Source organism: Pelodiscus sinensis, chromosome 2 (assembly GCF_052426305.1).
Source record: "Pelodiscus sinensis isolate ZL-2025 chromosome 2, ASM5242630v1, whole genome shotgun sequence".
NCBI lineage: Eukaryota > Metazoa > Chordata > Testudines > Trionychidae > Pelodiscus > Pelodiscus sinensis.
In genome coordinates this window covers 250,698,726-250,724,671 of record NC_143053.1, presented here as the reverse complement: position 1 = coordinate 250,724,671, position 25,946 = coordinate 250,698,726, and the positions used below count along the sequence as shown (strand labels likewise).

The 25,946-nt window shown below is 50.6% G+C and overlaps 1 protein-coding gene across 1 annotated transcript in view; it reads left to right on the top strand.

Moving 5' to 3' along the window:
• VILL (villin like) overlaps positions 1-25,946 on the top strand; it is a 57,514-nt gene that overhangs the window by 30,268 nt on the left and 1,300 nt on the right. Inside the window, exons 6-19 of the mRNA XM_006120573.4 lie at positions 1,120-1,230; positions 3,048-3,247; positions 3,365-3,443; positions 6,548-6,646; positions 8,205-8,358; positions 12,132-12,232; positions 12,672-12,809; positions 14,281-14,439; positions 15,283-15,462; positions 16,073-16,218; positions 16,935-17,079; positions 19,975-20,163; positions 21,011-21,079; positions 22,135-22,386. Of these exons, the coding sequence (XP_006120635.3) occupies positions 1,120-1,230; positions 3,048-3,247; positions 3,365-3,443; positions 6,548-6,646; positions 8,205-8,358; positions 12,132-12,232; positions 12,672-12,809; positions 14,281-14,439; positions 15,283-15,462; positions 16,073-16,218; positions 16,935-17,079; positions 19,975-20,163; positions 21,011-21,079; positions 22,135-22,386 (2,022 nt within the window). The remainder of the gene's footprint in view (positions 1-1,119; positions 1,231-3,047; positions 3,248-3,364; positions 3,444-6,547; positions 6,647-8,204; positions 8,359-12,131; positions 12,233-12,671; positions 12,810-14,280; positions 14,440-15,282; positions 15,463-16,072; positions 16,219-16,934; positions 17,080-19,974; positions 20,164-21,010; positions 21,080-22,134; positions 22,387-25,946) is intronic.

Below are 25,946 nucleotides of genomic sequence, written 5' to 3'. Positions count from 1 at the left end.
GGATGAGCGGGGCGGCTGCCCCGAGCCCCGTGCTGAGCCGCCATGCGGGGCCCAAACAGCTGCTTGCACCACTTGCTCCTGCGTGGCGGCCTGGCTGAGCGGTGCAGAACTCAGCAGAGCACCACGGTGGAAGGCAAAGGCCGTGACAGAGGCTCCAGGTCCCGCCCCCTGGCCGTGTGCATCACTGCCCCGCCCCCTTCGCCTCCCGCCGTGGTGCTAGGCTGAGTTCTGCGCCGCTCAGCTGGGCAGCTGCGCAGGAGCAAGCGGCGCAAACGGCCGTTTGGGCTCCATGAGTGAGAGGCAGGAGGGGGAAGACGAAGGAGAAGAGAAAGAGAGAGTGAGGCAGGAGGGAGAGGAGAAGAGAGAGAGGCAGAAGGGGGAGGAGACTTAAATACAAATGAAAATTTTTAATTAATGCAGAGTTTTGTTTAAGAATGACTTACAATATAATTAAAATAAAAATTATCCAACTAAATTAAGTTTCTATCAAATTTATCCAATTCGCATTTAATATGAAAATAGCCTTCAATTTGCGCATTTGAAGCCTTTTTTCTATTTTTTCTTCAAAGGGGGGGCCCCACAAAATCGTGCTGACCTGGGCCCCGCAAAACTCTCATCCGCCCCTGCCTGAAACTTTGCCATGGGTGTGGGAGGGGGGAGGTAACCATTTTCCGATCAGCTCTACACAACTGACCTTTCATCCAAGTTTGTGAATCCCCGCCTTCCAGACTAAACAGCGGTCCGTACCTTGCTGTAGCCTTCAGTATCCTGCAGAGAGAGGGAAGACTTTAGCCCGTACGCCTGGCTCTTTGTTTGTTCCCATGCAGTGACCTGCACAGAGGTGATTGCTGGTACCAGAAAACCAGCAGAACAAGGCAAACCGCACACAAGTGTGCACATGGGCCTGCTCACACACTTGTCTCCAAATCTGAAAAAATGCCCAGAGTTCCTAGCAGTTCAGGAAAATAAATGGCAAATCCTCAGTTGTATTCCAGATAGCTACAGAATTTCCAGAGAAAAACAAGCCCGTTGTTAATATCAGAACGTTATTCCCACCCCTCCGGCTGGTGATGCTCCTCGTTCCCCAGTAACCCACGCTGTCCCGTTATCTCATGACAGGTGGAGCTTTCGTGGGACAGCTTCAATAAGGGGGACGCGTTCCTGCTGGACCTGGGGAAAGTGCTGATCCAGTGGAACGGTCCCGACTGCAACGTGGCAGAGAAATCCAGGGTCAGTGTGGGGAAACACCGTTGGATTTCTGGGGGGCATTGTTAAAGCCTGCACAATGAAGAGAAATAGGAGCAATGAATGATGAGTGCAAAATAGAATCCCCCTGCACAATACTAATGACACACTGGTGAGGAGCTCAAACCCTAGCAAAGGCCTGTTTTCCCATGAATGGCTACTACAGAAGAGGAAGAATGTGTGTTGCAGTTTTGGCATGAGACAGTAGTTCAGGAGATGTGGGTTCAGTTCCTGGCTCTGCCATGGATTCTCTGGATGGCCTTGGGCAAATCTCTTAGCCTCTGTATGCATCACTTAGGTCTATGTGACATGGTGCTTACAAGTCAAGAGCTTTATCTGCACTAGATATCTCAGGGGGTGGGGAAATTTGTTTTTAAAGAAAGATCGCATGGATAGTCCAAAGTGACTGGTAACAGTAATAGAAATAAGAATACCAAGCTCTGAAGTAGCAGCTTTCCTTCACCGTTCTCAAAGGCTACATCTAGACTGGCATGATTTTCCGCAAATGCTTTTAACGGAAAAGTTTTCCGTTAAAAGCATTTGCGGAAAAGAGCGTCTAGATTGGCATGGATGCTTTTCCGCAAAAGCACATTTTGCGGAAAAGCATCCATGGCCAATCTAGACGCGCTTTTCTGCAAAAAAGCCCCGATCGTCATTTTCGCGATCGGGGCTTTTTTGCGCAAAACAAATCTGAGCTGTCTACACTGGCCCTTTTGCGCAAAAGCTTTGCGCAAAAGGACTTTTGCCCGAACAGGAGCAGCATAGTATTTCCGCAAGAAGCACTGATTTCAGACAGTAGGAAGTCAGTGTTCTTGCGGAAATTCAAGCGGCCAGTGTAGACAGCTGGCAAGTTTTTCCACAAAAGCTGCTGCTTTTGCGGAAAAACTTGCCAGTCTAGACACAGCCAAACTGTTTAACTAAGGAACCATTATCCCCATTTTACAGATGGGGAAATCTGAGGCACAGTGCAGTGAAGTGTCTTGGACTCCAGGAGCACGGCAGCGTTAGGAATAGAACCCTAGTCCCCCGTGAGTTCTCTCCAGTGTTCTATCCCACTGTATCATGCACTGCTTCTGTGTGGTTGTCAGAGGCAATGCCATGGAAAACCATCAAATACCAGAAAAGCGATTATGAGCCAGGTTCTGGGGCATAGGGGAGTGCCTCAGGTGGTAGGTGAATTCCTGGTACTCCTTTCAAGGGATGAAAAGGCAGGCAGAATCCTTCTGCATAGGGTGGCACCTGGAGAGGTGGGCCTTGGGGACACCATGGAGAGAGTAGCATGGTCAGGGTAAGGCGAGCATCTGACACTTTCAGCAGAGGCGGAGAGGGGGTAGATTCTCCCAGGAGCAATGGGGCAGAGCAGCTGCAGGTCAGATTTCCAGGCATGGGAAAGGTGGCAGCCAGAGGAGGATTTGCAGTGAGAGATGATGTCCATCTCTCCTTCGACACTGGCGTTCCAAGGCTGCTTGAAATCTTTCCGTCTAAACTGATTTTCCATGGGAAATTGCGTTTTCAGCTGAACAGCTGTTTTCACAAATAAGGCTTTTTATGGAGAATGTAAAGATTTGGTTAAAAACTGAAAAAACTTCAATTTGGCAGTGCTGCCCTGGTGCATCATGAGAGTTGTAGTTGAGTTGCCTCCTGGCCCCATTTCCCTCTCTAGGCCAGGTTGCCCAGCTGAACTACATCAACCAAGACAATGCATTGGAATGAAATGTGCTGCGCGAGCACAGAAAGTCAGGCCTGACCCAGAGGGCAATGGGAGTCTTTTCATTGGCTAAATCAGTGCCCATCTCTCGCAGGGACTGGCTCTGGCGCGTAGCATCAGGGATGGCGAGAGAGGCGGCCGTGCCCAGATCGGCATCATTGACAATGAGAAGGACTCGCCGGATCTCATGCAGATCATGAAAACGGTGCTCGGGGAGAGGCGCGGGGAGCTCCGGGCCGCCACGCCCGATGAGAAAGCCGATGAGCTGCAGAAAGCAAACGTCCGGCTCTACCAGTAAGTCTGGGCTAGGCCTCCCAACCCAAGGCCTGGGAATATGTGTCCGCCCGAAGAAGAGAGTCCCTCTCTCCTAGCCCTCTGTGAATCTCTCTCTCTGCCTCTTGCCTCCTCTAGTGTCTATGAAAAGGACGACGACTTGGTGGTGCAAGAGATTGCCACCCGGCCCCTCACACAAGATCTCCTCCAGCATGAGGTAAGGTGCAGGGAACTAGGGTGCGATGGTAAGTTAGAGTATTGTGTCCAGTTCTGGGCACCACATTTCAAGAAAGATGTGGAGAAATCGGAGAGGGTCCAGAGAAGAGCAACAAGAATGATTAAAGGTCTAGAGAACATGACCTATGAAGGAAGACTGAAAGAATTGGGTTTGTTGAGTTTAGAAAAGAGAAGATTGAGGGGGGACATGATAGCCGTTTTCAGTTATCTAAAAGGGTGTCATAAGGAGGAGGGAGAAAACTTGTTCATCTTGGCCTCTGAGGATAGGACAAGAAGCAATGGGCTTAAACTTCAGCAAGGGAGGTTTAGGTTGGACATTAGGAAAAAGTTCCTAACTGTCAGGGTAGTCAAACACTGGAATAAATTGCCCAGGGAGGTTGTGGAATCTCCATCTGTGGAGATATTTAAGAGTAGGTTAGATAAATCTCTATCAGGGATGGTCTAGACAGTATTTGGTCCTGCTAAGGGGGCAGGGGACTGCACTCGATGACCTCTCGAGGTCCCTTCCAGTGCTAGTATTCTATGATTCTATAAGGCTGTGAGCTCTTATAGAGCACAGCACCTGCATAGTGACATCGGTTTTTGAGGGTCTGAGCCTCAAGCTTCTTTCCGAAGTTACTTAAGGCAGCTAACCTCTATTGAAACACTTGGGAGTTAGGTACCTAAATACTGTTGAGGGTCTGGACCTAGGAGAACTTCTGTATCTCAAACCATGAGGTGCCTTTTAAAAGGCATCCCCTGGTAGTCTGAGTTCTCTGCTTGGTGGTGGATGGGAAAGGCGGATTAAAGCCTCTGTGAGAGAAGATGACCTACCCAGTCTCGGAGCCCAAGTGACCCTGGCAGTCACTCTAAATCAGGACTACTCAACTTTGGAAGCCCAGGAGGCCACAATGATGCTCACAGGACATGCCAGGGGCCGCAACTTAAGTGTGGTTGCAGATACATGCAAATATATGCAAATATATACATGCAAATATATGCAAATAGTTTCTTTCACACTGAGGGGCATGAATACAAAGATTAAGGCAAGACTGCACAACACACAGGCCCCATTTAAGTCAGTTCTGCTGATATTAATGAAATGCAATATTTATCTGATTTCCACCCATCTGACAGCACTTTTAAGGAGCAATGACACTCCAGGAATTTAACTACTAATACACATATCAACAGAAGACCATTATATTGACTCCTTTTTTGTGGAGACTCCCACCTGCAGGCTGTGTGTTGAGTAGCCCTGCTGTAAAGGAACAGTCAGGTGTCTCAAGGCACAGGGAGGGGTTAATAGCTCGTGTTCATGTTCGGAAGGGAGGACTTGGCTAAAATATGTCCCCACTCATTTCTTCAAGCAGAAACCAGCCCATAAGATGGAGGGTTACCAAGAGGGAAATGAATATCTGTCAGCTGCCACCAACCCCTCTAATGAACCAGGGTTCTCCTCTCCCTCTGTCCATTTCTAGCAGTAAATGAGTAAAATGTTATTGAGGGTGGATCTGTGTATGTCACCTCTGATTAGAAATAAGTGGTGCTTCACTGGCAAGAGTAGAGGGGCCAGGACTCAACCAATTAGATGCTCGGGCTCAATCATTTGTTTTTTGTTTTTTATTTTCACAACTAATGCAGCAGCCGGCTCAGGGGAGGCGGAGGCAGAGGCAGAGCTACGGGATCGCAGGGCTGAGGCTCAGCCCTTGGCAATCCCTCACGCAATCCCCTCACACAAATTAAACAGCAAGGAAAACATTCTGCTGGCTTGTTTCGCTGGCCTTTTAAACCCCAAGCTCAGGTCTCCATCACCTGGTAGGGTGCCAGGATATACCTATCTATCTCAGGGTATGTCTACACTAGCCCCCTAGTTCGAACTGGGATGGCTAATATAGGCATTCGAAGTTGCAAATGAAGCCCGGGATTTAAATATCCTGGGCTTCATTTGCATCTTGCCGGGCGCCACCATTTTTAAATCCCCACAGACTCTGTGCCCGCGGCTACATGCGGCACAGAGTAGGTAGTTTGAATTAGGCTCTCTAATTTGAACTGCCATTACTCCTCATGGAACTAGGGTGGCAGGGTAGACATACCCTCATAGAGCTGGAAGGGACCTTGAAAGGTCATTGAGTCCAGTCCCCTGCCCTCAGCCCTCAGGCCAGGAATAAATACCATCACCATCCCTGACAGATTTGCCCCAGATCCCTAAATGACCCCCTCAAGCATTGAACTCACAACCCTGGGTTGAGCAAGCCAATGCTCAAAACACTGAGCAACCTGGATGTAATTAGACTGTTAGGGAGCTATGGCAAAGTCACATGACCTATTTCTGATCTGGCACTGCCTGGTTCTGCTGTTGCCCTGCTTTCACACCAGTGCATTTCTCGGGCTTCAGTGAAGTCTCTCCAGACCTGCACTGGAACACGTCAGACCTGGCTTTGTACTTCCCTAGCCCCCAGCCGGCACATTACAGCTCCGTGCCACTGGCTGAATGTTCAGGCCTGCATTTCTAGTCTCTCACCCCATGCTTTCGGGAGCTGATGAACTGGTTGCTGCTGTGTGCAAAGCTCACTGCTGGGTGTGGAACAAGTGACAGGCATTCTTCAGTGCAGGCAGGGTTGAGAGCAAAAAGTATTGTGTCTGTTTTCCAGTAAAAGTGCAGCTGCCTGCACTAGCTTACTCCGCTGCTAGCCGCTGGGCACTGGCATTTTCTAGTCTAGGCATGAGTGCAGGTGACATTTTGGATAAGGGGAGAAACATGGGTGGTGGGTGACGGCCCAGCTGGGGAAGGCAAGAGGAAGTCCTGCCCCTTCCTCCCATAGCCACACCCCTTTCCCCAGACCTTCAAGAACCTCTCTCCCCCTCCCCACCAAGCACCCCACAACCCAACTGAGGGCCAGGGATGGTGCATGGGATGGCCCCAGCCTTCCTCCGCCTCTGGGGAGCTACGCAGGACGGCCCCAGCTCCTCCCGAGTGGCTGGGCAGTGCAGACGGTTTTGGAAAGGCAATGCCTTCCCTTGCCTACATTACCCACCGCCCATGACGAGAATCCTGGCTTGAGCAGGATTTTTGATCGGTCTCTTTCCTCTGCTTCACTTCAGGACTGTCACATTTTAGACCAAGGGGGTTTTAAGATCTACGTGTGGAGAGGAAAAGACTCCAGCATCAGTGAAAAGAAAGCAGCATTCAGCCGAGCAGTGGTGAGCCTGTATTTAAAGCAATCTGCCGGGGGAGTAGCTAAGAACTACTAAGGGTGGCTGATAATTACAATGGAGCTTTGATTGACGGGAGCTGCCCTTCTTTCTTGCATATTAACTGAAAACAATACAGTAATGATGGACCTAAACCAGCATTGTCACGCTTGGATGACATAAATAGGGGCTGTGGGGGTACAAGACCGCTATTTATGTGCCTGAGAGCCCAGTCCAAAGCCCACTGCAGTCACGAAGAGTTTTTTCCCATTGACTTCAGTGGGTTTTGAAATGGGCCCTAAATGTCTAGTTGACATTTTCAAAGTAGCCTGGGGGATTTAGGGCTTTGTTTTCGCTGGGAGCAGAACGTGTGTTCATGAGTTTACTAACTTGAAATAAAATCCTGCCGAAAATAAGGCAGCATGTAGATTTCACACAAGTTAGTGCAAGTGGAACTGTGGCACAGAGGCTAAGTGACTCACCCAGGGTCACCCAGGAAATCAGTAGCCGAGCAAAGAATTGACTTTGAGCTACCTGGCACCCATACCACTGGATCATTCTTCCTCTCAGCTCTTGGTGCCTCACCAGGAGCTCTGTATGTCTACCAATAGGACCTTAGCAAATTCATGGCCGTGAAAAACGCCTCGCGGACCATAACATCTGTTTTTTGGTGTGCTTTTACTCTGTATTATACAGATTTCATGGGGGATACCAATGTTTCTCAAATTGGGAGTTCTGAATCCAAAAAAGGAATTGGGGAGGTGGGGGGGGGTGCAGGTCACAAGGTTATATTAGGGAGGGGGTGCGGTTTTGCCACCCTCATTCTTCACTGCCTTCAGAGCTGTGCTCCTGGTCAGCAGCCACCACTCTCCGGCTTCCCAGCTCTGAAGGCAGCACCGCTACCAGCAGCAGTGCATAAATAAGGGTGACAGCACCACAACCCACCCTATAATCACTTTGTGACTGCCCTGCCCCTCCTTCCCCCCCTCACACAACTCCTCTTTGGGTTTGAGCCATTGTTCCCTGTAAGCTGTGAGCTTATGCTGGGTGTTTTGTTTCAACTGGTGGTATACATTTGCACATGCCTTGGTGCACATCAAATTTATTCCGCACATGGATGGACAAAATTAGAGGGAACCTTGGCAAGAACCCCTACAATTACAACACCCTGAAATGTCAGGGTTAAATTGGTGAAATCGTGATATTTATGATTTTTAAAATGCTATGACTGTGAAATTGAGCAAAATGGACTGAACTTGGTAGGGCCCTATGAAGCAGGGAAGGAAGGGGAACAGAAATGGGCTTCTGTTACCCTGGTCAGCCCTGGATATTGGCCATCTCAGAGTTTGTGGGTGTCTAGATCTGGATTTTTGGCGCAGCCATGTATGATATGGGCCAGTTACAACATTCAAATGCAACTCAGGGATCCACATTCCAAACCTCTTAAGGGTTTGGGGGTATTTGGATCAGCAGGCTTGGTGTAGGCATAGGTAATATTCAGTCCAGTTGTACTTTTGTACAGAGATGGGTATGAGCTAAGTACAGTCCTTCTGGAATCCCCCTTTAGGGTTTCATCCAAGCCAAAGGGTATCCTGCTACCACCAATGTAGAAGTGGTGAACGATGGCGCGGAATCAGCGATGTTTAAACAGCTCTTCAAGAGGTGGACAGAAAAGGAGGAAGCTCAAGGCCTTGGCAAAGTCTACACGACCAGCAAGATCGGTGAGATCATCCAGAAGGATGCTGATAAATTGGAGAGGGTTCAGAGAAGAATCACAAGAATAATTAAAGGATTAGACAACATGCCTTATAGCTATAGAACTCTTGGCGCTCAATCTATTTATCTTAACAAAGAGAAGGTTAAGGGCTGACTTGATTACAGGTTATAAGTACCTCCATGGGGAACAAATATCTGAATGGGTTTGTCAACCTCGCAGAGAAAGGTCTAACACCATCCAATGACTAGAAGTTGGCGCAGTCAGGAAATGAGGCATACATTTTTAACAGTGAGGTATAATTAAGCATAGGAGTAATTTAGGGAGGGTCATGGTGGCTTCTCCATCACTGACCATTTTTAAATCAAGATTGGATGGCTGTGAAGGAGATGCTCTGGACATTATTTTCTCTGGACTTCGTTACAGAGGAAGCCAGACCAGATGATTGCAATGGTCCGTTCTCGCCTTGGAGCCTCCAAGCCAGCAGTGGCTGTTCCTTAGCTTGCTTTATTGTCATTGATTTGGAGTTCGGTCTCCTTTCCTTACGAAAAATGATACCTGAGTATCACAGGGCCGACCCACTGCCACGGCACCACCAGCCGGCTGTCTTGGGAAGTAGCTCTTCGGGCCTTGCTGGATGCCTCTGCCTAGGGGGTGTCGCCCCCTGTTGCTCCTTCTGTCCCAGCGTCTTCTTCCAGACACTGCCCTCCGGCAGTGCCCACACCAGTGTCCTTCTGGGGGTCATTGTTGTTTGCTCTGCTCACACCCCAGGGTCCTCTCTTTCCCAAAGCGCACTGTTCTCCTCCTTAGGCACTGCAGCCTGGGAGTCTTCTTGGCCAGAGCTCCCTTAGCCCTGCCTTGTCTCCCCAGCACTGCTCTAGCTCCAGGAAGTCTCCTGCTTCCCTAGCAGCCAGGCCCTCACTGCTCTCCTTCCAGGGCAGCTGTTAGCTCCCCATTATATAGCTCCAACTGGGCCCTCACCAGCTAGCACTGCCTCCCAGATGGGGTTTTGCCCTTAAAGGGCCAGTGCAGGGCAAGCACCTTGTCACACTGAGGAGTATCTTCTACACCAGTGGTCACCAACCAGTAGATCTGGATCTACCGGTAGATCTTTGAACCCCGAACGGTGATCCTGACTGGTTTGGCCAAGAGGCTATCGAGGACTGGCACTTCAGCTCCCCCTCCACACACTGCTGTGCATCTCCTGCCCTTTGCCTTGGAGCTGTCCCCTCAGGAGCCTCCTGCTTTCTGGGCAGGGGAGGGAGAAAAGGGGTGCTCACGTCAAGGTGCCCCCTCTCCCACTCTGTATCCTATCGCCACACAGCAGAGAGGGGACACAACAGGACTTGGGATGGAGTTTGCTGGCTGCTTTTGGGAGTGGTGCAGGGCCAGGACAGGGGTGAGCCTGCCTTAGCCCCACTGCACCCCCACCCAGTAGCCCCCTGAGGTAAGCAGTGCCCAGCTGGAGCCCACATCCCAAAATCCTACCCAAGGTATGAACCCCCTCCTGTACCCTAAGCTCCTGCCCTAGCCCTGACCACCCTGTATCTAAATGCCCTCCCAGCACCTGCACCTAGAACCCCCTCTGGTACCCCAACTGCCTGCCCCAGGCTCAGCTCAGAGTCCCTTTCACACTCCAAATCCCTTACTCCAAGACCAGAGCCAGCACCCCACCCTCTGCCCCAGCCTGGTGAAAGGAAGGATAAATGGGGGAGGGAAGAAGGTCAGAGTGAGCAGGGACAGGGCCTTGGAGAAGGGGTACAAAGGAGGCGGGGCAAGGGTATCTGGGTTTGAGGTAGATCTTGGATTGCATTTAAATTCAAAAAGTGATCTCATGCTTAAAAAGGTTGGAGATCCCGTTCTACACGGATAGGTATAAAAGGAGGTTTACAGGATCAGCCGACAAAGGCTTTCTTTGTCGCCCGATCCCCGTCTTGACAGACGCTTTTTGCCGACAAATTGCTGACTCCGCAAAACACGGCGGCCATTTTGAAGCGCAGGAGATTTAAATCCCCGCTTCATTTGCAATGTCGGTATGTCTGATTTACATCCCTCTGGCGACAAAGGGTGAAGTCTAGAGAGACCCATAGTTTCCAACCTTCAGTAGCTTTAAAGCAGGGGAAGAAAACTTTAGGCCCAGGGGCCAGATGTGGCCCCCAGCTTGCTTGGATCTAGCCCCCAAGGCTCAGGCCTTGGTGCTCCAGTCTCCCCCCCGCCCCCCGCACACACACACACCATCCCAATGCAGAGCTAAAGCACACAAAATCTACTAGGCTGGGCCCCCTTGGCTCCGGTGTGCAAGAGGAATGTGGGAAGTAGGTATGTACAATTTTGATTCAAGGGCTAATTGAATAGTCGATGCAATTTGCCCCAGGTTTCATGCAGCACTGCCACTTTGAAGTACCGTCTCCACTACCCCCCCCCCCCCCCGCCATCTTTGCTGCCTCCTTCTGATAGATGCAGCAACGGGGGGAAGCGACTAGTCAACTAGCGTGTCGACTGTCTGATAAGCATTTGCTTATCGGATAGTCAATTAGTCGTTCACATCCCTAGTGGACCTCACTTGTGCGCCACCCCAACTGATTTTTCTGTGGGTCAGCGGCCCTCACCTAAAAAAGGTTCCCCACCCCTTCTTTAAAGCCTTATTGCCCATTCTGCTGTAACCGTGTATCTTCCATTTTCTTTGATAAAATACTAACAATTCAGCAATAATAAAAATTGCTGATACTTTATACTTACATAATAAAACAGCAAAACTGTCCACGATGTCAAAGGTAAATTGCAGCAATCAGGAAACGAATCCCAAAAAGGTACAGAGAAATTGTCTTCAGAAATCGGTAACCTTGAAACTATCAAGTCAATTTTGGATGAAAATCGACTTTCATTTATACTGGCATGAATCTAGGACTCCACTGAAGTTAATGGGCTTATTCTGGATTTACATTGGCATAAGTGAGAGCAGAATTTGGCTCACTGGCTTTTACTTAGGTGAACAATGCAGTGTATTGTTCCAAAAGGGAAAATGTTACCCTGAGGGACCATCGATGTGGGGGTTGACAGAGCCGTGAAGTGAATATGTGGTATTGAATGTCTTCCTTGCCCTCTCTCTCTCTCTCTGCCATCACTTTCAGAAACACAACCATTTTTCCTTTTGAAAAGAACATTTGAAAGGAGGCACAGTTACAGGTGCAGAAAATAGTCATGAATCATTTGTCTGTGAGGCGAGTCATACTTTGAATAGAACTCACTGGAGCCAATCACGGTGTACTTTTTGAATATACAATGTGACCAAGTAATATTGGCCCATAATTCTGTTCTCATTGGCCTTCTGGGAGGTCAACAATATGTAGAGCCAACAGATGTGGGTCGTCAGCAGGAGGGACTGAACTTGCGACCTTAGGGGCTAAAGCCATGTGCCTCTATAGCTTGAGCTAAAAGCCAGCTGGCTCGCTGTTAAGGCTGTAGAGCAGACATCACTCTCCCTTTCTTAGTGCCTCTGGGTTACAAATCGAACCCCTAACCTCTGTCAACAATAGACATTTTACTTCGAATCATAGAGCCACAGGCTTAGAAGGGATCGCAAGGGTCATCCGGTCTAACCTCTGCCAACATACGGGATTTATTGCATCTACTTACCCATGATATGATGGTTTTCAGATTGCTACAAGTCAGGATTCTTGTCACGTATGCGATAACTGTGTAGCGATGGGCGAGTGTACAGCGCTTACCCTGTACATTTATACGTGCTGGTTAACACCTGTGTTCTGCTTCTACGGACAGCCAAGGTCGAGCAAGTGAAATTTGATGTCTCTCAGTTGCATGCCAGACCAGAGCTAGCTGCCGAGCAGAGAATGGCAGATGATGCCTCCGGGAAGGTTGAGGTGAGCTTTCCAAATCATTTTTCTCTTGCGCGAGTTATAGTCCTTGGCGTACTTCTCCATCTCTGCCATTTAACGTGCAGCTGCGCATAGCTGGTGGGGTCCCACCCCGAGGGAGTATAGCTGCAGTCAGAATGACCTCCCGGACAGCTGTGACTATTCAGAAGAGCTGTTATGAACCCCTCTCCCCCAAATATTCTTTTGTGGGAGGAGGAAATATTTTGTTGCCCTATGGTCTTTGATAAATGAGACAAAGGAGCCAGCAGGTTTATACCATAGCTCAGGTAAGGTGCTGCACATTGCTAGCCACTGAGAATACACTGCTAGGATAGGCTGAGGAAAAGCACGGACGCACATAGCCCCTGAAGAAGTGGCTAGGGGAGCCTATTTTACACATGCTCGTGCCAAATCCCGCCTGGTTGACAAGGGGGTTTCTGCGCAGGTGTGGAGGATTGAGGATCTGCACATGCAACCAGTGGATCCCAAGACATACGGGCAGTTCTACGGAGGAGACTGTTACCTCGTCCTCTATACGTACCTGAAATCGGGCAGACCTCATTACATTATCTATATGTGGCAAGTAAGTGAAAACCAAGCAGGAAGGGGCTGGGTTTAATAGAATCGTAGAACACTAGGACTGGAAGGGCCCTCAAGAGGTCATCGAGTCCAGTCATGGAAGGACCAAGCAACATCTAGATCATCCCTGACACACGTCTGTCTAACCTGCTCTTATTTATTTCCTATTTATTTCGAGTTTCCTTATCCTCTACTCATAACTCCGGTGAGCTGAAGAAGTGGGCTGTGCCCACGAAAGCTCATGATCCCATCTACATGTTTTGTTAGTCTATAAAGTGCTACCAGACTATTTGCTTCCTGGTTTTTTTCTGAACTCAGCTACCCCCTGAAGCTCCTGCTCTTAAATGACGTCCCACAACCTCCCTAGGCAATTTATTCCAGTGGAGGAAAATACAAAAATAGCCCAACCCCACTCCTCTTTGAAGGGCCAAGGATCTTTGGTTCTGTCCTGTTCTTTCAAAAAAACCCACACCCTAGATCCCAGTTGAGTCAGTGATGCGAGGTGCTTCACCCTTCCATGTGGTGGTCTAAGGTATGACACTGAAGGGTGTGGTCTAATCAAGCTGCAAGTGGCAGTGCTGGTTTCTGCTGCTGTTCCTCAGAGTGCTAGACTAGAGGAGGCAAATGTCAGTCTGGAAGGAAGCCAGGAGCTCATTGCTGCCCTGAGGCGATGAGCGGCTGCTGAAGAGCATGGCAGGGCTTGGAAAGGACCCTGTGGAAGCATAGCAGCTCATTCCACACCGTGCTGCTTGTCAGGGAATGTTCTTTCAGTCCCAGGCCATGAGGACTACAGATGGTTTCCTCTGGCAGGTGGGGCAGGGGATTTCACTTGTGTGGCCTGCATTTTGTCAAAGCAGCAACCAAGTTTGGCATGTGCGCACGCACGCACACACACACACACACACACACACACACACAAAAGAAAAAGACCGTACCCTCATCCTCCACCCTCCCCCACTTTTCATAAATCTAGCAGAACTAGGGGACTTGATTCTCTAGTGCCTTGCACCTTATGTCACCCTCTGTTTGTGCACCAAGTATAGCGTGTGTGCCAGGCTGCTTTGCTCCACCCCAGAAGTGGCTACAGGCACCCACGCTTTGCAGAGGGGTGTATGACGATACAAGGAAATGGGGAATCAGGCCCAGGATATTCCCTCTCCCCCCCACCACCTTTGGTAACCACGAGAACATAAGAACATAAGAACGGCCGTACTGGGTCAGACCAAAGGTCCATCTAGCCCAGTAGCCTGTCTGCCAACAGTGGCCAATACCAGGTTCCCCAGAGAGGGTGGACCGAAGACAATGATTAGGCAATTTGTCTCTTGCCATCCCTCTCCAGCCTCTGACAAACAGAGGCCAAGGACACCATTTTATCCCCTGGCTAATAGCCTTTTAAAGAGATGTTCCCTGCGCTTAGCATCTCCTGAAGGGCCCCTCCTGAACCGCATTACCAAGCGCCTCTCGTTCGACCCTAGGGCCGCCACGCCTCCGTGGATGAAATCACTGCTTGCGCCTTCAATGCTGTAGAGCTGGACAAAAAGTACGGGAACGAGCCGGTGCAGGTCCGAGTGACGATGGGCAAGGAGCCTCAGCACTTCCTGGCCATCTTTAAGGGCAACCTGATTATTTATGAGGTACCTAGCGGGGGTGGAGGGAGCACCTCCCAACGCATTCAAAAGTTGGTACCTGTGGGGCTAACCCTGCCATGGGGTGCCTGGACCCTGCGTTACAAGTGATCCACAGATGAAATGGAGCCCAGCAATAGGCCTGACGCTTGGCTGAGCTGGGAGCAGAGTTAGGCCAGAGTTGCCTGCTTAGCAGCCCACCCAGGTGGCTTGCCCCTGGTTCCACAGCAAGCCTGAGGTATAGCTGAAGCTAGAGCACTCAGGACCCTTACAGTCACCCTGGAATCAGAGAGCCTCGGCTCCCATCTGATGCCCAAACTGAGCCGTTAGCCACTACCTGCAGCGCTCTGTCCCAACCAGTGCTGAGCAGCCTTCGTGGAGAGAATTAAAGAGTCCCGTCACAGGGCGGGTGGCACAGGCAGGGGCGGATATAGGGCAGGGCAAGCGGGGCGGCTGCCCCGGGCCCCGCACTTCAAGAAGCCCCGCGCATGAGCCGTGCGAAATTGTGCTGCCCTGGGCCCCGCAAAATCCTCATCCGCCCCTGGGCACAGGGTCAGGGGAAGCAAGAGGGAGGGGGCTAGGAGAAGATGAGCAGATTCACTTGGGAGACTCCCTCCTCAGCAAGCCCCATTCAGGCCCCTGTGTCACCGGCAAATGCTCATCGCAGGCGTGTAGCAGCCTGACAGGTTTCCTGGTGGGAGATCTGGGTGCTGGGCCTAAGACCACTGACGTGAGGGAAGACGCTCCAGTCAGACCCTTGTTTCTGGTCCTTTGAAGGGCTAGATGCCCAAGCCTGCTCTTCTCACCAGAGGCCTTCTGGGCTTTCGCACGCTTCACACCTCACTTTTGTAGGGAGGCACGAGTCGTGCTCAGTCTAACGAGCCCGAGCCCGAGGTCCGTCTCTTCCAAGTGAGGGGCACCGACGAGCTCAACACCAAAACCATCGAGGTGCCAGCCCGGGCCTCCTCCCTCAACTCCAACGACGTCTTCCTGCTCAAGACCAGCCAGGTCTGCTACCTGTGGTGTGGGAAGGTAAGTGAGCGGATGACAGGGCAGTGCAACCTTGACACCATGCCCACGTGCACCCCCCTCGCTCCTGTTGACTGGTGCCCTGTTACAAAAGTAGACTCACCAGTTTTAATGGGCCCACTGGGAGAATGAGTGCCACAGGCCAGATCCTCAAGGCTAAAATATCTAAATTAATAGAGATTGCCTATCTCCTAGAGCTGGAATGTCATCCAATCCAGTCCCCTGCCTTCACAGCAGGACCAAGTACCATCCCTGATAAATTTTTGCCCCAAATGGCCTCTGCAAGGATTGAACTCACAACCCTGGGTTTAGCAGGCCAATGCTCAAACCACTGAGCTCTCCTTTCTGCTGAGAGCAATGGGAGTTAGGTGCCTAAATGCCTTTGAGGCTCAGGGCCTAGATGACTGCAAACAACAGTCCTAACAATGACTGACACCTCTACCATCTCTCCCTGCAGAATTAATTGGCCCAGCCACTGAAAGGGGGAGGGAGGGGAATCATCCCAATGCTAGCTCTTTCCACCAGGGGGCAGTGATGCATCAACCATCAGCTTGCAGACCAATTTTGCCAGGCCCCACCTGAATCCCTTTGATCTTGTGCCCTGTGAATGCAGGGCTGCAGCGGAGATGAGAGAGAGGTCGCGAAGATGGTGGCCAACATCATCTCCAAACGGGACAAGCAGACCGTTCTGGAGGGCCAAGAGCCGGCGGAGTTCTGGGTAGTGTTGGGAGGAAAGGCCCCCTATGCCAGTGACAAGAGGTACGTCTGTAAGGGACGCCGTGGGCCGGCATGGCTGTAACTAAGCAGAGAGTCGGGAGACTGGGGAAGGATTTCCAAGGTTGGGGCCTCTCACTAGAATGGGCCAACACAGAATCCCACATTGGAGCATCCTGAAGCCCTAGACATGATCGGTGCCCATTGGAGTCCATGCAAAGACTTCCATGGACCCCAGTGGGCACTGGGTTGGGGCTATCTTTGGGAAGGGGGCTGAGAAGAACTCATCTTAGGACAGGGTTCTGCTGTCGGCACTAAGAACAAGGGCTGGGTGAACGCTCCTGTTGGCTTTGTTGTGGGCCTGGGACTCAGGATGACTCAGGAAGCTCAACCCGTCTTGAGCACACTTGACCCTGCCATTGCACCTAGACTGAGTCTGGGCAAGGTAACAGGTTCTCAGCAGGAGTCATCTGGAACCTGGTGGGTTATCGGGGCTTCGGCTGGAGAGCAGGCACATCTTTGTGATTTGGGTGGAATTTTGCTTTAATTGAGTGTGTATGTGTGTGTGTGGGGGGGGGAGGGAGGGTTCAAGATGGGTTCTGAACTTTTAGGATCAGTTCCCAAAAAGATTCTAATCAACCCCACAGCCCTGCCATTTTTCATCACAGTTAATGGGTGTTGCCATGTGAAAGGCTGACCCCTAGTGGCCGTGACTAGTGTCTACAATGCAGCTCACTTCTGGTTCTTCTCGCCCTGCCAAGATTCCAAGAGCCATCTGTCCGATACCAGCCCCGCCTATTCGAGTGCTCCAACCAGACAGGACGGTTTATCATGACAGAGGTGGTGGGCTTCTGCCAGGAGGACTTGGACGAAGATGATGTCATGTTACTGGACACCTGGGAAGAGGTCAGTGAAATTCCCTCCTCCGTAATGGGAGCTGTGCATTTTTGATGGCTTTAATAGAGCAGTCAGCATGAAACTGAGAGCAGTATCTACCTCTCAGGATCCCACTGGGCCTCACAACATGCCAGTAAGGTAGGCCAGTGTCATTAATACCTAGTTCACTTACAACACTTTTCAGTCAAAGGTCTCAAAGCACCTTACCAAGGAGGTCAGTCTTGTGAGATCAGATGGGGAAACTGAGGCACAGGGCAGCAAATGACTTGCACAAAGTTAACCAGCAGGCTAGTGTCAAAGCTGGGAATAGAACTTAGGTTTCCTGAGTCCCAGAACTGTGCTTTAGCCATTAGGTCACATTGCTCTGAAGAGATGTTAGAGTGTTAGACCCATTTGGCAGATAAGAAACAGGCGCTGTGCCTGGGATTTTCAAAGAGGCCTGAGGGAGCTCAGCTGCCAAATCCCTTGAGATCAGTGGCAGAGCTAAAACTACAATCAGTATATTTTTAAGGCCAAATGGGTCCATTAGAGATCATCTAGTGCAATTGTGGGCAATAATTTGTAATGGGGGGGCACGCCAAGATTTTGGAGTAGTCAAGGGCTGCATTTCTGTGGAGGGGACGCAGGGTCTGGGACAGCAGGTGGGGTGTAGAAGGGAGTATGGGATAGAGGACTGGGGTGCAGGAGGGAGTGTGGGGTCTGAGAGGGAGTTTGGGTGAAGAAGAGGGTTATCTGGGGCAGGGCTTGGGGTGCAGGGTTCAGGAGGGGGTGTGGGTGTAAGAGAGGATTCTGACCTGTGGGAGGGGTGCAGGTTCTGGGAGGGAGCTGTGACCTGGAGGAGGTGGGGAGAGGGGATACAGAGGGTTTGGGTGATGGCCTGGGGCAGATAATTGGGGGGGAAAGAGAGGATGGGATGCCAGAGGCAGGCTGGGAGGTGCTTACCTGGGCTGCTCCACGTGGTTCTGCTCCAGCACATGGGGGGAGGGAGAGAGGGAGGAGGCTTCATTCTGTGCCCCTGCCTTCAGCAACATTTCTCAGCTCCTATTGGCTGGAAACTGGCCAATGGGAGCTGAGGGATTTTGCTAGGAGTCAGGGACGGCACACACAATTTTCTCCAGCCTGCCCAGATGGCATAGCAATTAGCAGCCTGCTGTTTGAAGCGCCTGCAGCTGCTCTGTAGTAAGAGTACTGGTGAGGCGGCTGCGGGCCAGATCCGGCCCACTAGCCACCTCTTGCCCAACCCGATCTAAAGCCAGTGATCAAAGCCTGGCCTAAATTTTAGAGGACAGAAGGTTGTTACAAGGAGGAGAGAGAAAAATTGTTCATCTTGGCCTCTGAGGATAGGACAAGAAGCAATGGGCTTAAACTGCAGCAAGGGAGGTTTAGGTTGGACATTAGGAAAAACTTCCTACCTGTCAGGGTGGTTAAACACTGGAATAAGTTTTCTAGGGGCGGTTGTGGAATCTCCATCCCTGGAGATATTTAAGAGCAGGTTAGACAGACACCTGTCAGGGATGAGCTAGATCAGGGGTGGGCAAAAGGGCCTCTGCACAAGCGAGTTCATCCGGCCCGTGTAGGCCCTGCCACTCCCCCTGCCCCTAGGCCAATCAGGGTCTGGGGGCGGGAGGAAAGTGCATGAAGTCTCCTCCCCCCCCCCCGTAAGGAATGTGGGGTGCTTAGAATCAGAGCTTGGGGGCAGAGGGAGCACATGAAGTCTCCTCCCGCCCTGCAAGGGGCTCAGCACTTAGAGTCAACTGCCAGGGGCTACTCAGCTGGTGGGTGACTCTAAGCGCGGCGCTCCCTTACAGGGTGGGGCAGGGGTGAGACACCTCACGTGCTCCCCCTCCCCAGGCCCTGACTGACCTGAGGAAGCAGAGGGGAGCGCACAAAGTCTCCTCCCACTGCCAGGCGCATGGGTAACTAGAGGGAACCGCCAGCTGTTCAGAACAGCTGGTGATTCTGTCTGGGGAGGGGGAGCAGCAAAGACTTTGCATATTCCCCCAGCCCAATAAGGGTCTGAAGGTGGGGAAGCAAGGAAGTGGCCTGGCCCCACCCCTTCTGCCTGAGGCCCTGCCCCTTCCAGGGCTGCCCAGGACCACTTCAACAATTTTTGAAGTGGCTCCTGGTCAAAAAATTTTGCCCACCCCGATCTAAACCGTGCCTGGTCCTGCCATGAGGGCAGAGGCCTGGTCTTGATGGCCTCTCAAGTTTCCATCCAGTTCTAGGATTTTATGATTCTATCTGTAGGCACTACGTCGTATCCCTTTAAATAGTTTGGGAGCCCTTTAGTGCCACCTGCCTGTCTTCTATATGTGTGGACAACAGAGCCCTGCCAGAGCCGCAGCATGCAGCGGTGGCTTGGTCTTGTATGTCTATACACCGCCTGGTTTCCCCATAGTCTTGCTGCTGTGTAGAGAGCAAAGACTCACCATGGGGAAACAGGCCCCTGCTGATTTCGGAGTCAGTCAGTCCAGAACCAAGGACCGTTTCAGAACCAGCAATTCCAGTTGGAACCCCAACATCCCAAGGAGGCCGATTTCATGGTTCTGCTGTAGACTCATCTTTAGTGTGACTAACAGCATTTTCTGTGACTGACTAATGAGCCCTGAACAGCGCCATCTTGGAACCCACTTTGCTGCTGACACAGCACGGTATGGCACCCATTACGGAGCTACACATGCTTCTTAGGACACCCACCAGCCCATCATGTTAATATATAATTTGCTTCCAGGAAATAATTTGACCAGGGCAGGGAACTACCAACAAAATGGGTTTTGCCCCAGACGTTCCCCTTTTCTTGCTCTGATGTCCCATAATCACTATTATGAATAAAAAGGGAGACTATCCATCCATGTCTCCGGTGGTTCTTACCATTCGCTCGTCTTCTCCCTTCTCCCTTTGTAGGTTTTCCTTTGGATTGGCAAAGCCTCCAATACATATGAAAAAAATGAGGCTATTTCCTCAGCCAAAGAGTATCTGAAGACCCATCCCGCTGGAAGAGACTTAGCAACACCAATAATAATGGTGAAGCAAGGCTACGAACCCCTCACCTTCACAGGCTGGTTCAGTGCTTGGGATCCGTATAAGTGGAGCGTAAGTGACTATGAACTCCGTGTGTCTGTCTGAAAATATATATATTAAGTAGCAGTGGTTGGAGCTGTACCTGTTCTCTCCTGTATGAGAGTAAAAACTTGTGAGAATGTCATTTGGGATGTATCCTAACTAAGTGAAATATTTGTTCAAACGTTTTTCCAACACATTTTCAATGACATGCATATTTTTTGGGGGGGAAAACTAATAGTTGAAAATCTGAATATTTTAATCAAAACCCTGATTCTAAGCTTGCCTAGCTCTAGTTAAAGACAAGCAGTTTAGGTCCAGCATCTCATTCTGTGTTCAGAGCCAGCTACACTAGTTATTCCTGTTCAGGAATAGGGAATGTCCCTATTCTGCACTGCGGGGGATTACTACAAATTCTTTCTGGGGTGAGGATGGAATTTGCTCACCCTTGTAGAAGGGGCAGGTGATTAGGATCCCCAAAATTAGCAGATCCTAGGGGAACCCCAGAGACCGTGCAGAGGAGCCATGCTATTGTGTTTGATCCCAGATCCTACCCATCCCCTGACGAACAGGCAGGAGATAAATGGAGGCCATAGCAAAGGATGTAAAGTGCATCCTGCCCCGGAGCCATGCCGTTCCGTACGTACTAACGCATCCAACGATGCAGCCTGAGTTCTTAATTCACTCGGAGACTGATGCAAATCTCAAAGCTGCTCCTGGTTTTTGTCTTGCCGCAGCAATTCCTGGGATTCTGCCACCCATGTGGTATTGACCTAGCTGCTGGCTTGAGGAGCAGTACAGTGGGATCTGTAGCTTGAACTTGAAATAAAAGCGGCCCTTTCGCTGTACCTGATTCTCATCCCTCTCTTTGCCTTTTTAGGATGGCAAGTCGTACGAGGAGATGAAGAGCAGCTTAGGAGATGTGTCGGGTATATCAGAGATCACGGTGGTGAGTGGATGCAGAATTTGTCACTGGATTAACAGCTGGATTTGACCTGTGCTATCCTGGCTAAAAGCTTGATTCTGCAACCCGAGTAAAAAGAACCAGTTGCAGTTGGTAAATAGAAGATGCTTAGATTCCAGGCCAGACAGGACCACTGTGATCATCTAATCTGACCGATATGACACAGACCAGAGAGCTGCCCCACAGTCATTCCTAAAACAGAGCTGTTAGGAAAACATCCCATCTTGGTTTAAAAACGGTCAGTGCTGGAGAATCCATGTTTCCCCTCGGTAAATTATTTCAGTGGTTAATTATTCTCACCGTGAACATTTCTGCTTTGTTTCCCATCTGAATTTGTCTCGCTACCACTTCCAGCCACTGGATGGTGTTCGACCTTTCTCTATTAGACTGAAGAGCCCATTGTGAAGTATTTGCTCCCCAAGTAGGTGCTTATAGACTGTGATAAAGTCAGCCCTTAAACTTCTCTTTAAGCTAAATAGACTGAGCTCTTGGGGTCAGTCTCAATAAGAGATGTTTTCTATGCTTTAACCATTCTGTCGACCCTTTCCTGAATTCTCTCCAATTTATCAGCATCCTTCTTGAATTGTGGGCACCAGAACCAGCCATAATATCCCAGTAGTGGTTACACCTGGGCCAAATAGAGAGGTAAAGTAATTTCTCAACTCCCACTCAAGGTGCCCCAATTTATACATCCCAGGACTACATTCACTTTCTTTTTTTTTTTTTTGGCCACAGAGTCACACGGGGAGCTCATGTTCACTGTGACCCCTGAACCTAAGGCCATGATGTAATGTCTGATGATTGGTGGGAAACTGCTCTACTGAGTAACATTATGGGCTACACATTCTCGCCACAGATTGAGGGTCCTAAAGCAATGGGCCAGTGGTTCCTGGCCCCCACTTTGTTATTTTTAACCCAACGTCTCACATCCTAAGAAAAGTCCCACCTGCCTGAGGCAGAAATGAACATCCCAGGAAACCACAAAGTCTGTAGCCCCGGCCCAGCCTTGCTGTACTGACAAGATTCCCTGTACCCCGCAGGATCTTAACAACGCCAACCTGAACAAGAAGAATGCAAACAATAAAACTTCCAGCCCTGCTGGTTCCGAAGGGGCGAGAACTTTACCTGCCTATAAACCACACCCCAACAACAGCGTCAATAGCACCAGCAACCATCACAACAACAATGCCCCTTCGGTGGTGACCAATGGGAATGGAGCCTACCCCAGAGAGGTGCTGCTCCACAAGACAATGGAGGAACTTCCAGAAGGCGTGGACCCCACTAAAAAGGAGGTGAGGGAATTGTCCAAACGTTGGGTTGATTCCGTTCCAGTTGCTGATTGAACTTGGTGGAAATGATTGGCTAAGTGAGACCTCTTGCTCTCTGGGCTTATTAAGCTTTGCTTTGAGCTAAGGGAGTGCACTAGATAGCTGAGGAGGGGGGTAAACAATAGAATTAGGAGCTTGTCATATTAAACACCAAGGAGATGGTTTCATGATGCTGATCAAAAATTAAGACTGTCTGTCCCGTGGGAAACTCTAGTACAGGTTGTGCCTCCAAAATCCGGGACTCTCCGGTCTGGCAACATCCGTTGTCCGGCAGGACCATAGCGCTCCTGCAGCAGACAGCCCGGGAGCTTAAGGGCAGGAGGGCCAGCCAGGTGGTACATCAGAGTCAGCAGCCTGGCTGGGCGCAGGGCAGGGCTGGAGCCTTCCAGCAGCCCCCAGGAGCCGTGTTCCCTGAAAGCTGCAGGGCAGCACTGCTTCACAGGTGATTAATCAGCCCCGCCCAGTCAGTCAGCTCCATGCACAGACCCCTGAGCCTCTGGCTGGGTGAGGCTGATTTATCACCCGTGAAGCTGTGCTCCAGCGCAGTTTAGAAGGAACATGGCCCGGGAGTGCGGGGCCAGAGCCTCACGTCTTCCCCGGCTGCACAGGGACGGGGCCCTGCAGCTTCCCTCAGCTGTGTGGGGCTGGGGCTGTGTGGGGCCGGGGACACCAGCCACACAACCCCCTCCTTCCCAGCCTGGGAAAGGGCCAGGGACAACCCCTCTCCACCTCAGGCCCCATCTCTCCCTGCCCCAGCTCTGCTCCCTTCCCATCCTTGTTCCAACCCCACCCCACCTCTTCCCCACCTTTGCTCTGCCCCCATCTTCCCCCTGTGGGCCAGGGGAATAGCGGGGCCAGGGGGCCGGTGCCCAAAGCAGGGGTCTGCCCCCCTCCCACATGGAGCAGTGGGGGAGGCAGAGCAACTCAGCCCCACCTTGCTCTGCTCCCCCAGGTGCATCGCTCCACTTCGCGCCAGTGAGTGCAGGGGTGGTCCCGCCCCTCCCCCGAGCAATGCACTGGAACAGCACGGTGAACCAGGGCTGTGTTGCTCCACATCCGTGCTGCTGCCGGTGAGTGCGGGAGGGCACCAGGCCCTGCTGCTAGTCCCCTTCAGATGCCCAGGAACTCTGGTCCTGCTGCTTGGTATCTTGCCCTTCCCACCCACAGCATGGGGGATGTGCCCCTTCTAAATCACCCTGCTTCCCTTAGAAACAGACAGTAATGAAACCCCATTCTCAGGTAGGCTGAGATTGGATTCAAAAATGTTTCTTCTGGCCCTAATGTTTTGCCAGATGCCAACGCCCAAGGCAGATAACTGTGCACCATTCCGGCAGCTAGGGCTTGATCATGTGTGATAGCAATTGACAGTGTCGGAGTGGGGCATCCAGCATCCATGGATCTTCTAGCCCCACACCGTTGATCACTGCCAGCGGGTGGTGATCAATGGCTCGATGTCAGGATGACGGTCGGTTTCTAGCGGAGTGCCCCAAGGTTCGGTTCTGGGACTGGTTTTGTTCAACATCTTTATTAATGACCTGGATGAGGGGATGGATTGCACCCTCAGCAAGTTTGCGGATGACACTAAGCTAGGGGGAGAGGTAGATACGCTGGAGAGCAGAGATAGGGTCCAGAGTGACTTAGACAAATTGGAGGATTGGCCACAAGAAATCTGATGAGGGTCAACAAGGACAAGAGTAGAGTCCTGCACTTGGGATGGAAGAATCCCAAGCATAGTTACAGGCCGGGGACCAACTGGCTAAGTAGCAGCTCTGCAGAAAAGGACCTGGGGGTTACAGTGGATGAGACGCTAGATATGAGTCAACAGCGTGCCCTTGTAGCCAAGAAGGCTAATGGCATATTAGGGTGCATTAAGAGGAACATTGCCAGTAGATCCAGAGGTGTGATTATTCCTCTTTATTCGGCTCTGGTGAGGCCACATCTGGAGTATTGTGTCCAGTTCTGGGCCCCCCACTATAGAAACGATGTGGACACATTGGAAAGGGTCCAGCGGAGGGCAACCAAAATGATTAGGGGGCTGGAGCACATGACCTATGAGAAGAGGCTGAAGGAATTGGGTCTGTTTAGTCTGCAGAAGGGAAGAGTGAGGGGGGATTTGATAGCAGCCTTCAGCTTCCTTAAGGGAGGTTCCAAACAGGCTGGAGAAAGACTGTTCACAGTAGCGATGGAGGGCAGAACAAGGAACAATGGTCTCAGGTTGTGGTGGGAGAGGCCCAGGTTGGATATTAGGAAAAACTATTTCACTAGGCAAGAGTATGAGAAGAATGGTGGACGTGTTGTGATCGGCGCAATCTTAACAATAGCTGAAGACCGATCAATCCAGGTGATCCAGGTGATTTCACTAGGAGGGTGGTAAAGCCCTGGATTGGGTTACCTAGGGAAGTAGTGGAGTCTCCATCCCTAGAGGTGTTTAAATGTCAGCTTGACAAAGCCCTGGCTGGGTTGATTTAGTTGGGATTGGTCCTTCCTAGGGCAGGGGGCTGGACTTGATGACCTCCTGAGGTCTCTTCCAGCTCTATGGTTCTATGAGTCTAACTGTACCTGCTGTGCTAATGCTTACACTGCAGCTGTTCAGGAAATGGGTGTGTTCTCCTCCTCCAGAAAACTTCAATGCAAACACACGTTTGTTCCTTACTTTTCGGATTTCCATTGGAAACCTGAAAACCAAACGTATTTTACACCTTTTTTTTGTTTGTTTTCAGTGACTGGAAAATTCAGAGAGGAAACCATGTTACTCGGTAGCTTTAAAAACAACAAGTAGTCCAGCGTATCTGAGGAAGTGGGTTTTGCCCACAAAAGCTCATGATACTATATGTATTTTTGTTAGTCTCTGAGCTGCCATGGGACTACTCATTGTTGGAAAATTTCAGCTTGCTGAGCACAAATTTATGCTTTTACTAAACACTTTCACCTGAACACTTCCCCAGAATCATTGTCTTGAAATTTCCGTTTTGACACAACAGCCGTTTTCATTTAAAAAAGCAAACTTTAATGGACACATTTCAGCCATAGGGAGGGAGAAAAGGGGAATTCATCTGTGTGCAGAGGGCCAGCATGAGCTATTTGAGCTACCAGTCAGGACCTAGGTGGTGTGTAGGCATTGTATGAACTTCGGCATAGGGATGAATGTTGCCCATTATGTTGTGCGTAATGAAGCTGGAGTGTGTGGACCAGCAATGAAAATATCTTAAGATTTCTTACAGACACTGTCCTATTACAACCAGGTCCCCGCCAGCTCTTTCAATAGCTTCCTGCTGGCTTTTGCCTCAGTTCTGGTGCACCTCTTGACATTCGCCTCTGATGTGGACACTGCAAAGTGCCATCTCCACATTATTCTACTCTGTTCAGCACACCTTTGAGGCGGTAAACTCAGTGGGGCACTCACGTGGCACTGTCCACACCAGTAGCGCTGTAACGGGCACCACAAGAACTCTGCCCCACTTCAGTTTTAGGGTTCTGCAGAGGGGTGTAAACTTCATCCTACCCAAATGACACTAGCTGAGGCT